Consider the following 16062-nt stretch of genomic DNA (forward strand, 5'->3'; position numbering starts at 1 on the left):
CGAGAATTATTTTATATGATAAAGTAGCTATTGTCGACCCTGTATATGAACCTGTAAGGTCGGAATACAGAAGTAGGCCAAGAAGCATCACTCCACCAGATTATGATCGTCCATATTCTTACGCTTGGTCACCAGTGCCTGACAGAAGGAGGCCGCCACCAGATGATAGAGCATATGGAATACCACCTACTGTGCCTCCACATCACAGAGATTTTCGGCCTCCAATGCATGAATACCCGATGGCAGGGCCACATGGGCCTCCAATGCACCACAGGCCCCCAATGCACCATCCTCCTCACCCACATTATATGCCAAGGCCCTATATGCCAAGACCACACCATCCACCTTTTGAGAAAATGGAAAACAAAAAAGATAAATTTCCAAACTACTTGCACCATGTTCAACCTGAAGATGATCCTTTAGCTACCAGAACTCTTTTTGCAGGAAATTTAGAAATCAACATATCAGACGAGGAACTCCGTCGTATATTTGGTCGTTATGGTATTGTAGAAGATATTGATATAAAACGTCCCCCTCCTGGTACCGGTAATGCTTTTGCTTTTGTTAGGTACCAAACTTTAGACATGGCTCATAGAGCCAAAGTAGAACTTTCTGGACAGTACATTGGAAAATTCCAATGTAAGATAGGATATGGCAAGGCAACACCAACAACTCGTGTTTGGGTTGGTGGTCTAGGACCATGGACATCAGTAGCCCAATTAGAAAGGGAATTTGATAGATTTGGTGCTATCAAAAAGATTGAATATGCTAAAGGAGAAGCACAGGCTTATATTTTGTATGATTCTATAGATGCAGCTCAAGCTGCTGTAAAAGAAATGAGAGGGTTTCCTTTAGGGGGTCCTGATAGACGTCTTCGTATAGACTTTGCTGATGTAGGCACAGGGGGTCCGTATAGACCTAAGCCTTATGCACCACCTGTAGGTGAAGATGGAAGGCCTGTGGAAGGATATGAGGGTTACGAAGGAGGATCATGGGATGAAGGATATGGATATGGGTCAGGTTATAGAGGTCGTGGTCGTGGTCGTGGCCGCGGCATGTATAGGGGTGCGTATCATGGTGCAGGGGATTATCGAGATGAGGAATGGAGAAGATCTCAGGCAGATGGTGACTACGAGAGCCGCGCCAGACGCTCTGGATCACGTGAGCCGGGAGTCGATAGGTCTAGATCCCGATCGCCTCGTCGTCGCTCTCCAGAAAGTGATTCTGACGGTTCACCACGGCGTAGTACTGGAATGCTGTCATCAGCAAGAACTCTACCTGAAGTAGTACGTAAAGCAGCAACAATATGGAATGGAGCCCTTATTTTGAAAAACTCATTATTCCCAACCAAATTCCATTTAACTGACGGTGACTCTGAAATAATTGATAGCCTTATGAAAGACGAAGATGGAAAAAATCAATTAAGAATTACTCAAAGATTGAGATTGGATCAGCCAAAATTGGATGATGTACAAAAACGTATAGCAACTTCTAGTTCCCATGCTATATTTTTGGGAGTGGCAGGATCAACGGCATCTATAACAAATGAAGATGCAAGTATTCAGACAAGGCCTATGCGGAACTTGGTATCGTACCTTAAACAGAAAGAGGCTGCAGGTGTTATATCATTGTTGAACAAAGAAACAGAAGCTACAGGTGTTCTTTATTCTTTTCCTCCTTGTGAATTTTCGACAGAGCTCCTAAAAAGGACTTGCCACAACTTGACAGAGGAAAGTCTGAAAGAAGATCACCTTGTTATTGTAGTTGTCCGTGGGGGCTCTGCGTAAAATATAAATTTTCTATATAGCTTAGATAAAACATTTAGCATAAAAGTATTCTTTTTAGGTTACAATTATTTTTTTATTCTATAGTTTTTTATAATGTAATTTATGTGGCGTGTAGTGCACTGTGAGGTGTTTCTAACTTAGTTTTGTGAAGGTTAAAGTATTGTTATTGTGTAGTGCTGTGAAGGTATTTACAAAGTTTGTGAAAAGCAATAATTATACCACATATCTAGGTTACTTTTAAATTAGTTTTGCTAGGATTAACTTTGGACAAAATACTACAATTGTGTATTAATGCTGACAAAGGCAAGTTATAGTGTATAATGTATCCAGTGTAAGTTAGGTGATTGTGTTGTGTGTGAATATGCAAATAGAATATTAAATCTGAAGTTGTAGTTTTTTTACACCTTGTGAGTAAGTGTATTACTTTAAAGTGCAAGTTTGTTAAAATTTGTGTAAAGTTTGTGGTAATTAAAGGTGCTAAATTTTATATGATTTGGACATAAATTGAGACTGGGTAATCTTTGTGCAGCACAAGTGAATGCTTTGTAAAGCACAGTTTTGTGGGGTTCTGTGATAGCTGAAGTGTTGTGCTGGTGGTCAGTTTAGATTCAGTAGTTTTATCTGTGATTATTGTGAAAAAATGGGGTGCCAAATCTGTAAGTAGCAACACTAAAATGTTTGAATATAGAACAACCAAAAATAAGTAAATACTACAAAATTTTTAACTTGATTAGGACTTTCAGTATACAGTTTTTTAATAAAAATTAATTCCACAACTGGAACAAAAAAAAAACACATTAAATTAGTAAACCTGATGCTAAGTGATTGGATGGGCGGTAGATTTCTTCTGAGTTCATTATTTAGGTGCTGTTGTTTCTGCTGTGATATTAATTATGCCATATAAATATAGACTAAATAGAAATTTTGTTTCCAATGTAAACACAAAAAAAGCTAGTGCTTTTGTTGATGATTAAAAGGGAATTTGTAATACAAAAATTATTTTTATAGCTTTCAATGAACAATTACACATTAAAATGAGTACCCAGCTATTTCTCCATATAGCAAGATAAGTTGGGTAAGTTAAAATTAGACAAAGATTATAAAAAGGAATAACTGTTTTTTTAACTGTTTTGGGTATTTCCTCTCTAGTCAACGCCATTGAACATGAGAATGGTTTATCTTAATATCTCATACAATTATTGGTAAAATGTACATTTATTTTAATCAAACCAGGTTACAATGGAGTTCTTCATAGTTCCAGTGCTGGTGACTTGTAGTGTAAGTGGTTTGTATGACCTTTTTTTATTTCTTGATATAGTTATATATAGCAATTTTTCTAAAACAAAAGATAAGCTTAGTTTTAAAATCATCTGTTTTGAGTAATAGTTTAAATTAAATAATTTAATTAATCATCTGTGATAAAGTTTCAATCCATCAGTATTTCTGTATTTTCTATTAATATTATGGAATAGTGGATCCAGTTATTTTTCTAAATAAATGTCTTAACTTCTCAGACTGTCTTTTAATGCAACAAACCTATAACCAAGTTTCAACAAGTATATCTGGAAAATTACTATAAATCGCCTATCCCACCACTGGCTAATAGCTTAAAATGACGACATTGTCAGGTTACAAGTTTCATATTTCCATTACACAATTTACATGTTGAATTTTCAATTTTACAAGTTGATGGGACAGGTTCTAATTATTACTAATATATCAAAACATACTGGAAAAATACCAAATGGCAAAGATATTTTTAATACTAGCCACATATTTTTTAAATAAATGTACACATATTTGTTTAAATAAATGTCTCAAAGGATTTTCATATCCAACCTAAACATGCTTTTTTTACATTGCGCCTGTAGGATATATTAGCAATTTCCTCACTACAACCACTTTCTGTACCGTTATCGTGAATTTAATCGCTTAAAAAGCGAAAATCCTAGAAAAAAAGTAGCTCTGTCAAATACTTTCAATTCAAGGAAGCGAGGAAAATAATAGTATGTGAATATGTCAAATGCATTTATTATTAAACAGTGAATAAATAATTTATTGACACCTTACAATTGATAAATATATTACATAAACAATATCAATGGGATATCATACCAAAGTATGTTTTTTTCAATAAGACACAATTTTGAGAGACACAAATAATGTGTACAATATATCTTATACTAACGTTATTCACTGAGATGCAAATCCTTCCTAAGGGTGTAGGCAGAGACATGCATCATGTAAGGTTCCTGTTCAAGGAAGTTGTCTATAGCTCTTTGCCTAACTTCCTCCCAAGTGTAGAGGTCTCTGTATATTGGTCGTACGAATTTCATCCGTCCCTGATGGTTCAAGAAGTCCAGCACCTCGTCCAGTTTAGTTGAATCTTTGCTTCTTACACACAATCTCATCCATCTGTATTGGATTTCGGAGTTCTTGCTGTCACTGATTTTGTATGCGTCGTTGAGAGCGTGCAGTTTTTCAATAGTTAATGCATTTCTATCGACGAGCTCTTGCAGTAAATTGATGATTTGATGTGGAGTGAAGCCTTTTATATCGTCAGAGGAAATATTACCACCTTCAGAGATCTTCGTCGCGAGTGCTGTTACCGCTTTTGTCATCGAAGTGTCGTAACTATAAAAATTTTTAATATAATAACATATATGGCGGAAATGAATATTCTATCTTTGAGATTAATAAGAAATTACGTAGGAAAGGGAGTACAAAAATAACAATTACAGTACAAAATTGGTTAAATCAATCTTAATTCTGACTAGATCTACTATGGATAGATGTAATGTTAGAAGGTATCTCCAAAACGGAACGAAACTCTTCTATGACGTGACGATTTTCGTTTTTTTTCTTACTAACTTACTAGAACAGTACTAACTTGGGTATGACGGGAGGCATGCCGTTGTGGAAGAACCAAGCGTCCCAGTCGACGCTGCTCAAGTTATTGTTACCGCTGAAGTAATCCAGCAAATATTCCTTGAACTCTTCCGTGTCCAACGAACGTCGCTGGTAATAGTTCAAGTACGATCTGATGAATTTGTCAAAAACTTCTGCAAAAACATAATAAGTTGCACTGACTATGCCTATTAAAATACCCGAGTTACGTAAAAAGGCGTATATGTAGTACAAAAACGTTATAAAAAAGTGTTTACATAAAAATGGACTTTGTTAAAACACTTATTAAAAACATTGTCATCTCACATTTATAAAAAATAAAAAAATATGTTTTAGCTCAAATATTTCGGTAGTAAATACTAACGACGAGAAAATTTCGGTGAAGCAAATTGCGAATGAACAAAAACAATATGACCAAGCTTAATTAAAATACAAATAAATCTAACCAGGTCCTCCTACAAGATCTTCTAAATAGCGTAGAAAGAGCGATCCTTTTTCATATGGGACTCGAGAGAAAGCATCGTCCGGGTGCACTCCGTTTAGATCCGGCACCAACTTCGTCAATGCACTGGACGGTCCAAATTGATCATTTATCTGAAAATATACATAGAAAGTAAATTAACATAGAGTTCCACAATGTGTATAAAAATTAAAAATCCGAAAATAATTATAAATGTGAAGCCATTGGCACTAATATAGACATGGATAATTTGATCAATTAGATTTTGGAATATGCAATTTAACACCGTCATCTTAGTAATTAGAACTTGGAATATGCCAATTTAATTCCGTCATCTTAGTAGATGACGGAGTATAATGGCATGAAAATATTTACAAATCGTAGCAGTATATCATACAGCTTCAGTGAGTTCCTGTAGTCCGAGTAAGCTATGAAAGTCCCGGCTGCGGCGCGCCTCCGCGGGGTCCGCGATCAGCGAGGCGCCCACCTTCCTCTCCAGGAATACGGTGAAGCCCTCATTCAGCCAGAAATGCTCAAAGTTCTTGTTGGTCACCAAGTTGCCTGTCCAACTGTGCATTATCTCATGGACTATCACATCCGCTTGACTTCTGTCCCCAGCCTGGAATAGTATTGCAATTGTTTACAAATATGAATTGTACTTTAGTAACTTTGGTATCCTGAATGTATAAATTTTATACCAAAGGTAAACACGAATTTGTGTTGCCAAAAATCCATCTTAATTTTATAATAATGTAAAATCAAAATATGTTCAGATTTAATTTAAAATTTAAATAAAATTTGTGTTTGGAGTAAAATGCTTGGTCCTCAATTTAAGAGGAGTATATAACACAATTCCTCGGTTCTCTCTGATATTTGAAAATGAATTATTTTAGTTAGATTTAAATCATAGTCATGATCAATCTTACTAATATTATAAATGCGAAAGTTTATATGGAGGTTTGTTAGAGCTTGTAGCTTAAACTGCTGAACGGACCTCCAACAAAGGCGTAGAGAATAGTCTGGAAGAACACCTACTAAATTTTTTAACTTTACGCGGAGGTATACAAAAGTTATTTTATATTATTTGTTTGTCACCAGTAATGTAGGTGTGACGAATGTGAGACAGGGGTTCTCCATGCCGCCGTAGGGGAAGGAGGGCGGCAGCACCAGCAGGTCGTACTGCCCCCACTGGTAGGGCCCGCAGAGGCTCTCCGCCGCCTTCAGGTACTTCTCCGTGTCCGCGAACTCCCACGCGCTGCGCTCGATCTCCTCTTTCTCAGACCATACGTAAGATCTTTAATTCATAAATACATTTACGTATAAATTTTAAACTACCCACTGAGAATCTGCAGGATTTTTACAAAACCAAAAAGTTTAATGATCGTACATACTAATATTTTAAAGAGAAAAGATTTGGATTTTTGTATGTATTCAAATTACCTAAAAACTGCTGTTTCGATTTTAAAAATTCTTTCTCCATTATAAAGCTATGTTATCAGTGAGTAACATAGGCTATGTTTCTATTAATTTTAAATTTCACGCAGACGAAGTCGCGAGCAACAACTATATTTAACATATTTGGAATAAAATGGAAACAAATTGATTACTAGGTTTCGACCGCGGCACCGTCCACTTGGAATTAAAAAAAAACATTTATTGGCGTTTCATATGGTATATATTGCAACTATTTACGACTAAAGCTTAGTAATCCTGTTTACATTTTTATCGCACAACAATTTTATCAATGTTTTTGAAATCTATGAGAAATTAATGTTAATGTCATGGAACTATTTATCTATAATTTACGTAACACGATAACTGGATTATGTCTTTTTTATGTAATAACGATAAGTACACTAAGCAACCTTGCTTAGCCATAGTTGTGGTTAAGGAAAACGACACTATTCTGCAGTTTACCTTTTAAACTAGTTAGTTAAATGTCAAATATACATTATTTTGCATAATTAAGGGCACATACAGGTTTTATATGACCAAGTGTTTCAGAATATTTTATTTGAATTACCTTAAATATGATTGCAAAAATTATAAACCTCTAATACCATGTTGAAATTTGAAAGCTGGTATAATATCACGTTTTACTTCTCACCTTGAGTTATTTAACCGACCCAGACTTAGGTTTTTAAAAATATTCATACACTAGCTATTCTCGTGCGGCTTCATCCGCATGAAGTTATAAAAACCTTATTTTATTGTTTACATTTCTGAAATTTTCAATTGCACATGTTAAAATACAAATGCAAAAATGACAAATTTGACATTGGATAACAATTACCGTTACCATGGCAACCATGGTTCTTTTATGTTGTCAGCTCGTAGTTTTTGTCCCTTTCCCGCATGACGGTTTTTTCAAAATTATATACTCCCAAAGTTTAATAGCGTGATAACATATAGCCTAAAGAGTGTTGTAAATGTAGGGCTTTTTATAAAAAATGGCTATTAAAAAATATATATTGTGATTGCTGACATCCTACATAACTTAGTAGTTGTTTACGCTTTATTATATTAGTATAGAAGTATAGATTTAACATTTAAAGAGGTTTTTATATGGCCTTACCTAGGTCCAAGTTGCTTGCACTCCAGCGCTCCAACGGCAATAGCCAGTAAATACGATGGTATGGGCACATTCTGGTAGAACTTGGTGATGGTGGTGTTGCTGTCGCCTCTGATGGCGCTCATCAGCACCTTAAAGTTCTTGGGGACGGAGACTTCGGCTTCGTAAGTGAACTTCACAGCTGGCGTGTCTTGGCATGGTAAGATAGACCGAGCGTGGATAGGCTAAAGAAAAAAATTAAATCATTTGATGCACCCATTGACTCTAAGGGAGTCTCTAAGAATAGATTAAGTGTGTACATTGGATAATAAGTGCTGTCGTCTTTAAAGTAAAAAAAAAACAATTTAAAATAAGAATTTTACCTGACACTGACTGAACATGTATGGATGTTTTTTACCCGATGTCTGATTCGGTTCCAGCCATTGCAGCGCAGACGCCGAGGGCGCGGTCTGATATTTAATCTTTATAGCTATCCTGTGAAACAATCACTATAGTTAAAAATGTTTTTTTTTTTATGTAATTCAAGTATAATTTAAAATACAAAGCTAAGATCTAAGATTATTCAGGTAATCCGCCCTATAAATGGTTATTAGACCTTTATAGATGTATAAAAGAATGAAATTGATATAATCAAGCAAAAAAAATGTGTAAAATCACGATCATGAATAAGTCACAATATACAACAAGAAATATATACTCGTATAATAGTCGAAAACGACATTTTACTACACAAAAAGGGGTTAATCTCATTACAAATGTTACTTATTTACAAACCTGCTTCATATTTACGCCAATTATAATTAATTTAATGTAATGCAATTGTCAATTTCTAACCTAGAGGATTCCATTTCTTCATCGATCCTTTCCAACTTATATACACGGTTACAAACCTTATCTTCTTTGAATATTCTTCTTTTACTCTCATTAGAAACATCAATTGCATGAGGTTTATACACATCATCCACAAAGTCTAGAAATATCGTCGAGATGGCCGTTTCAATTTCTACATTTTGTGTTATCACGCTTTAAAAGATATTTTTATGCTTGATTCTATCAATTTTTATTAAAAAGATGATTTTATTGAGTCACTCATTGCATTGTTTAATTAACTCCAATAAAAGATAAATGAGAAGTTATTTTAATGTAATAATAGTGAATAGCATTTCAAGACATTGCTTTGAGAATTACAACATTAGTTCTACACGTGCAGCCTGTGGACCACTTTAACGCAGAAAGCATACAGCGCGCTGCGTGTCCAGTTTGACAACGGACTCAGAGCAATGTTGGGGTTACCACGGTTTGGAAGTGCATCAGCAATGTTTGCTGAAGCCAAGGTTAATCCGCAATCATGCGGTACAGGTGCGCTTCGCTTTTTGACCGTATCTACAGCAGTAAAAACTCTCTCCTGATTGTTTTGGCAGCAAGATGGGATAGTGCAATAGTGCGGCGCTTCAATAACTTGCACTGCTAATAATGTAACTAGTTTAAATTATTTATAAATTGTTTCTTAATTACTCTTTTACTAACACTAGTCAATAAGATTTTTTACTAACAAAATATGAGATCTCATCGAAATAAAGTTTTATTATTATTATTATTAGTAAGCTAAGTATGTTTAATTTTTTTTTAAAACATACTTGTAGATGTACATTTTTTATACTGATTTTATATTTTTGATGCCCTTGGTGGATGGTGAGGAATTTTCATTACAAACTTCAGATTGTAAAATACTGTATTAGTCGATAAAAGACAAGTCCTACAAAAACATAAGACCTAAAACCGACAAGGTCACGAAATATTTGTGAAGCGTAAAATATAACTTGAGGAAATAATCTTACAAGAATGATGTGTTGGCTTTGAAGCTTTTAATTTTTTTTACATAATATAAGGTGACAAACGAGCAAGCAGCCACCTGAATCCACCGAAATGGAAAGCGACCCCCGCCCATAAACATCCACAATTGCAGATGCATTGTCTACCCATAATTGACGGAGGAGGAGACGCAAATAAAGAGGACATTTCCCTTCCTATGCGTCTACTCCACCGTCAAATCCACTTTTCGTTCCCATCATTTCCTCTTAACAAAAGAGTGGAAAGGGATTAAAATTACATACAGAAAGTTGAGTAATACCAGAGTTTACTATGCTAAAACATGTGTGCAAACTCATATCTCTGTCTCTGTTTATTCAAGGAAGATAAGTGAGATGCCAGCATATTATGTGTTTATGTACAGATTGCTATATAGTGCAGTTTCTACACTAACTTAGGTTAATAATAGTCAAAGTATTGGAGTTAATCAATGCAAGCAGTGAATGTCTCAATTTTAAAATATACAGAATACTTACGGCTCCTGAGGTCCGTGTGAGTATGGCAATGTTATAGCTAATCTAGATCCAAAGTTAGGCACATGTTTATCCACTGTATATTTCAACTTCAACCCATCTGATAGTTCTACGGAATGTATGGTCAGATTGTTCACATCTAAAACCTGAAATTATTTAAGAGGTTTACAATTTATGCAACAAAATTAAGAACCTAGATAAGTTAAAGTTCAAGGGAAACACAAAATATTTTAAGTTATCAAGGGTTTATATTGTAGAGGTTTTGGGCTCTGATGGGATGGGAACATATTATTTTTTGAAGTTACAGGATTTTTAAGTTACCAAGGTTTGATTAATCAAGGTTGTATTATATAATATTTAATAAGATTACTTAATTTTACATTTTTATGGGTGAGCAAGCAGCCTCTGATTTAGCAAAATGAACCTTTAAGAAAAGGCATTTGCAAATGATTTATTGGTGGAAAAATTAATTACACAGGCAATTCAGATGTATGGACTTCCTTTTAAGTGTCCAATGGGTACTTGTGATAGGAAGTCCCACTCTTTAGTGTTACACATAATGTTGAAAGGTAGTTGTTGAAACCAATATAATAAAGGTTTACATTGGTTACTTAAGAATTAAATAGTGTAATATCCCTTAGTATATCTACACTTAGTGGCCATCATCGAACAACATGCAATCGTGGTTAATTAATTTAAGAGTTTTTATGTAAACTAAAAGGAGAATTATATTCAATGTATAAGTTGATAATACAACATTAAGCATGTATTGAAGCTATCTCAGATGATAACCTGACATAAGAATAGTTCAAATGATAAGGATTAAAATAAGATGGACTTTATCTTTTGCACTTGCAAATGTCTTGCGGGATTACTTGGAAAGTCATGATGTCTAGTACTGACATAAATACTTCATATTTTTCATCTATACTGATATTATAAAGAGGAAAATTCCTATGTAGCAAATAAACCCAAAAACTACTTAGCTTATTTATAATATTATTACACCATCAGAAAGCTAAATTATCACTGAGTAACAAAGGCTATATTCATTTTTGGATTTTTTAACTTCATGTAGATGAATTTGCAAGCAATGTCTATTAAACAAAATTGTATTTGTGCTAGTAAATGAAATTAATAAAAATTAAAAATTGCATACTATTTCATCAGTGTGTTGCAGTAAATCAAAGTTTAGTACAGCAATCCCTGATAGAACTTTGATATCAAAATCCACATCCCACACCAAGTGTATGTGTTTTACAACAGCTATTTCTGCAATAAAACACACATTGAAATCATACTTAAAACTATAAATGCTAAAGTTTAGATGGATGGATGGATGTTTGTTAGAGTTTGTAGCCTAAACGGCTGAACAATCATAATGAAGTTGGGAATATATGTAGAGGATAGCCTGGAAGAACACATAGGCTACTTGCATTTGTTTTATTTTTATACCTTGCGGACGGAGTCGCGGTCGAAAGCTAGTTTAATATAAAACCTAAATGTAAGCTTATAATAAAAAAGTTAATATAAGAAATTTAAGTCTCATTAAATGTTTAAAAAAATATAAAAAAAGTACCTGGCCGCGAATATGAAGAAGGATCTAGTGGACTTAATGCACCCATGACTTTCACTTGACTATAACAAAAAAAAATTAAAAAGCAAGTCCAATAGTAGCTCATTATCACAAAGTTTATGTGCTTCACCAATGAAATACAATTCAACAATGAACAATCATGTTAAGATAAAATGCGAAATTGATAGTTTCGCAACATCAATTCAATAGGCAATTCTAAACGAAAAAAAAAAGAATAGACCATGGTAACAATAAGCAGAGAAAGTAACTTACGAACTTAATTATTTAACCTAATATTTAGAAGGAATTTTTACCTTTTAAATTAACTTCCACTAATACAAGAGTAAGAGCAATGCTAAGTAGTATAAATTCAAAACGTAAATGAGGTAGCTAGTTTTATACCTTATCTTTAAAGAGGTAAGGATAAAAATATATGTAAACACGACTATATAAACATTGTATTCTACCGGTTACAAGTACATAGATAAAGATTTGTATTATTAAAGTTTTCTGCAGAACGATAAGTTATTATCACAGATGTTACGATAATACACTTACTTGGGTATTGCGAAATGTCTATTTTTTGCAGTATGGGAGAAGGTTGTTATATTAAATTTATAGGGATAAGGAAACAAAGGTTTCGTTAATATAGTACTGCAGATTCTTTCGCGTCCATAAATTATGGGGCTTTTTGTACTTTTTTGCAAAGCTAGGCAAAAATGCCGCTTGACAACTTTTGTGCAGATGACAGCCATTTTTAACAGATAAAAAAAGTTAGACTCATCAACCAGTTACTGATTCAGAATCAGATATTTATTTATTTGTGTATTTATTAATACACGTATTAATTACATAATGCGAAAAATATACAAACATATTGTTTTAAAAAGTATACTGGTTCGTATTTGTTGTATTACATACTTGAAGTGACTTACCGGCCGGCTGATGGTTGAGTTGCGGTATGCTTCTTTTGGTAGTAGAAGTAAACATGCTTTTAGTATTTTCTTGTCAAGTCATACTCATAAGAATAACACATGTACATTTTAACATCTTAATAATTTATACATTTTGCACAACAATTTTCGTATTAAAAGTTCTGTCATTTCCGTTTTTTTTAATATTTTGTAGTTTGATTTGACATTGCAAAAAAAGTTGTAGCTGTCAAGTTTGACAAAAAATATTGTGCATTTTTCACGCAAATATACCATTGGTGCCGATGTTTATAGTTGGTTCGTTAAAAATGAAGCGTTTGTAAATCTTCTAAATGTATTTATGAAGATAATTAATCTATTCTTACTTAATTGAAAAGTTTTGAAGTGATAAATGTTTTTCTAGTGACAGAAAACATGCTGTCTAGGTTCCATCATTATCATGGATCAAATATTATTCTTTTCGAAGACAACACCGTGGCCTATAGAAAGACAAGTTTTGCGCATGGGCTGACATTTAGTGAGAAACCTTTACTGCCCGGTGAAATATTTTTGGTGGAAATCGAGAAAACCGAACGGGGATGGAGTGGTCATATGCGATTAGGGTTAACACTGCTTGACCCGCAAACCGCTGCGCTCGGAGATAAAGGACTTCCCCAGTACGCTTTACCTGATTTAGCAAACACTGGTATGTCATGGATCTTTCCCATTTCGAAATCTCAGAATAATGTACTGATTGAGCTTGTCAACCAAGGGGCGAGCGGTCGCCGTGAAAATGAGCCGAGAGTTTCAGTCCTAGGTGATGGTCACAGTGTACGTACGCCTCGTGGTTTTATATCCAAAATGTTACTAAGACCACAAATATTATCACAGAATGGTACACCACAAGGTATATTGCCAATGGATGCTGGTAGCAGAATTGGCGTAATGTTTGTTCCGTGCCCTAAAACAAGTAGAGATGAACCGGATATGGCTGAGATGCATTTTATAATTAATGGGGAAGATCAAGGGCCATGTACTAAAGCAATACCATACACTAGTGGACCACTACATGCTGTGGTTGATGTGTATGGAACAACAAAACAAGTTAAAATTGTACAATTATATGGAGGTAAGCACTTATTCTATTTGCTATATTGAAACTATTAAACAAAAACTTTATTCATCTGTAATTAAAAAAAATATCTAGTGAGAAATTTATGAATATACTAGCTTTTGCTTGCAATTTTGTTCCCATTGAACAAAAAACAAAACTGAGTAGCCTACATGTTCTTCCAGATTATCCTTTACATCTATAACAAATTTCATTGAAATCTGTTCAGCCGTTTAGGCTACAAACTCTAACAAACATCCATCCATCTAAACTTTCACATTTATAATATTAGCATGATTACTGAGTGAGAATGTAGCAATATAATAGTGAAAGAAATTTAAATTGATCCAGTACTTTTAGAGTTTCATTCAAATCTTTCCTCTTTGCTTCTTTCTCTTGACCCTTATAGTTTTTGAGTTTATCAATTACATACAAAAATGTTAATTTTTTCTATTAACTATTACTATGTCTCAAATCTTTATTTTCTTACCTTTATATTTAATATATTGCACATGATTTTTTATTAAAAAAAAATAAAACAAATTATATAAAAAAATAGAAGTCCACTAGCTGCGGAATCCGATGACTCATGCAATCAGTGGTCAGGGCTGCAGAGACCGGAAACTCCTCACTATTCATGCGGTTTCTAAAATAACCGCCTTTTGAATCGGGCCCTTAATCTAACTGTCTAGTGAGAGCTTCTTGAGGTGTTGGTCGAAACTCTTCGCTATCAGCCCGTGTGCCGAAATGACTATCGGAATACTATTAAGAATATCGGTATTTTGTGTAATTTAAAAATTTTCATTATTTTTCAGTGAAATCTCTACAAAATGTTTGCCGAGATGCTATACTTCAGTATGTTAATGATGGATCCGTTAAGGCACTGCCATTGCCAAAGTGTTTGAAAGACTTTCTTCTCTCATAGGTATGGTGAATGTGATATTTTAATTTATGGTGACAATAACACTATTAATGTGGTACTTTATTTTTAAACTTGACAACTATTGTCGAAATTGTGAATTTAGTTTATATTCAAACATGCTGTGCACATGTTTAAAACATTGAAGTAGATATTTCAAAAGTTTTGTTTTTTGATAAAACATTGATTTAATATTAAAGGAAATGTAAGTCTTAAATGTAATATGACCTCAAAAGACAATTAGTATTTGAAATGTTTGATAAAATTATTTTAAAACATAATGTGCAGTGGCACTAAAAACAATCATGGTTAAAAAGTTATTCTATATGTTTATTATTATAAAGCACAAAAGTTTATTAATAATGATTATTATTAAATCCACTTATCCCTAAGGGTAAAGCTTCTTTGCTCTTCCAATAAAATATACTGTCTCTTTCTAAATATATATTGGATTTTATAAATGTAAGAATTATAGTGAGTTCCTAAATTTAATTTGAAAGTGTCCTATCCCATTTTAAAATTGTTATGAATTCAACCAAATAATGGAACTGTATATATTTATGTGAATGTAATATAATATGTAATAATCCTTATAATTAGAGATAATAATAGGATAATAGGATTTTATAAAAGGTAATACTTGATATAATTATTATAAAAGACATTAATGGAAATAATAGTTTCAAATGTAAACGAAATACAAAATGGAGGGAGATTAGAGATTATAATTTGGCATATTTGTATAAATAAATTCAATACTATTAATAAATAATAAAATAATCTATATGTAAAACTATAGCACTCATATCCAATGTATAAAAATAATCTAGATATACTAAAGGTTCATCATCATCATCACCAGCTCACTATACGTCCCCACCGAGGGGCTCGGAGCCAACCCTAATACGGGGTGACTAGGCCATAGTCAACCACGCTGGCCAAGTGCGGGTTGGTTGACTTCACACATATCTTTGAATTTCTTCGCCGATATGTGCAGGTTGCATCACGATGTTTTCCTTCTCCGTAAGAACGTCGGGTAAATTATGTACATATGAAAAATCGAAAATCACATTGGTACATAGCGGGATTCGAACCCAAGTCCTGTAGATTACAAGTCAAGTTTTGAAACCACTGAGCCACCGACGCTAAAGGTTGTCTATTCTAAATTCAACCATAATTCAACATCAAAAAGTTTTTATCCATATTAACTTAATATGCAATTTCCTTAGTGATACAGTTTTTGCTTTACATAATGTAAATGACATTAATATATTGAAGCACTAGTATGTAAAATGAATGTCCATAATTGCCTCTGATTGGCAGATAAAAAAGTTTACCATATTATGTAATTCACTACAGATATAAGATTATCACAATACTCCGTAGATTGTACGTAGATATTTTTGTGTAGACAAGAATTTTCTGGATGTTTGTAACAAAAGCAAATAATTTCGGATAGAGAAAGCCAATAGTAAAA

At 33.6% G+C, this 16062-nt stretch overlaps 3 protein-coding genes across 6 annotated transcripts in view; 2 read left to right on the top strand and 1 right to left on the bottom strand.

Annotated features, from left to right (window-relative positions):
- The window catches only part of LOC106102125 (putative RNA-binding protein 15), a 3572-nt gene extending 699 nt beyond the window's left edge, over nucleotides 1-2873 (top strand). The window contains exon 2 of the mRNA XM_013281535.1: nucleotides 5-2873. Coding sequence (XP_013136989.1) covers nucleotides 5-1787 — 1783 coding nt within the window. The 3' untranslated portion in view covers nucleotides 1788-2873. The remainder of the gene's footprint in view (nucleotides 1-4) is intronic.
- A 929-nt stretch (nucleotides 2874-3802) lies between these two features.
- Nucleotides 3803-12598, bottom strand: LOC106102415 (leukotriene A-4 hydrolase). Of its 3 annotated transcripts, none has more exons than XM_013281883.1 (11): nucleotides 12580-12598; nucleotides 11648-11706; nucleotides 11228-11340; nucleotides 10072-10214; nucleotides 8089-8200; nucleotides 7730-7950; nucleotides 6250-6448; nucleotides 5552-5773; nucleotides 5141-5288; nucleotides 4678-4849; nucleotides 3803-4421 (listed from the first exon to the last, which is right to left on the bottom strand). In XM_013281883.1, exons 2-11 carry the CDS (start codon nucleotides 11691-11693, stop codon nucleotides 3977-3979), a joined length of 1821 nt encoding a protein of 606 aa, XP_013137337.1. In that variant the 5' UTR covers nucleotides 11694-11706; nucleotides 12580-12598; the 3' UTR covers nucleotides 3803-3976. The 3 variants fall into 3 exon arrangements, with proteins under 3 accessions (XP_013137337.1, XP_013137335.1, XP_013137336.1); XM_013281881.1 differs by lacking the exon at nucleotides 12580-12598 and adding an exon at nucleotides 12203-12414; XM_013281882.1 differs by lacking the exon at nucleotides 12580-12598 and adding an exon at nucleotides 11959-12068.
- On the top strand, nucleotides 12526-15471 carry LOC106102417 (neuralized-like protein 2). Of its 2 annotated transcripts, none has more exons than XM_013281885.1 (3): nucleotides 12526-12603; nucleotides 12980-13684; nucleotides 14482-15471. In XM_013281885.1, the coding sequence occupies exons 2-3, from the start codon at nucleotides 12991-12993 to the stop codon at nucleotides 14589-14591; spliced, it is 804 nt and encodes a 267-aa protein (XP_013137339.1). In that variant the 5' UTR covers nucleotides 12526-12603; nucleotides 12980-12990; the 3' UTR covers nucleotides 14592-15471. The 2 variants fall into 2 exon arrangements, with proteins under 2 accessions (XP_013137339.1, XP_013137338.1); XM_013281884.1 differs by having other exon boundaries at nucleotides 12585-12626.
- The last annotated feature ends 591 nt before the right edge of the window (nucleotides 15472-16062 follow it).

This window comes from Papilio polytes, unplaced genomic scaffold (genome assembly GCF_000836215.1).
Source record: "Papilio polytes unplaced genomic scaffold, Ppol_1.0 DF823923.1, whole genome shotgun sequence".
NCBI lineage: Eukaryota > Metazoa > Arthropoda > Insecta > Lepidoptera > Papilionidae > Papilio > Papilio polytes.

Bases quoted from the DNA above. Each gene is read 5' to 3' on its own strand.
- LOC106102417 (XM_013281884.1), top strand. From the start codon at position 12,590: ATGGTTGAGTTGCGGTATGCTTCTTTTGGTAGTAGAA. The intron at 12,627-12,979 runs GTAAACATGCTT...ATGTTTTTCTAG, and splicing joins TGCTTCTTTTGGTAGTAGAA to TGACAGAAAACATGCTGTCT. The intron at 13,685-14,481 runs GTAAGCACTTAT...ATTATTTTTCAG, and splicing joins AATTGTACAATTATATGGAG to TGAAATCTCTACAAAATGTT.
- LOC106102415 (XM_013281881.1), bottom strand. From the start codon at position 12,399: ATGGCTGTCATCTGCACAAAAGTTGTCAAGCGGCATTTTTGCCTAGCT. The intron at 8,201-10,071 runs GTAAGTATTCTG...ATTGTTTCACAG, and splicing joins TCACACGGACCTCAGGAGCC to GATAGCTATAAAGATTAAAT. The intron at 6,449-7,729 runs GTAAGGCCATAT...TATGAATTAAAG, and splicing joins TGCAAGCAACTTGGACCTAG to ATCTTACGTATGGTCTGAGA.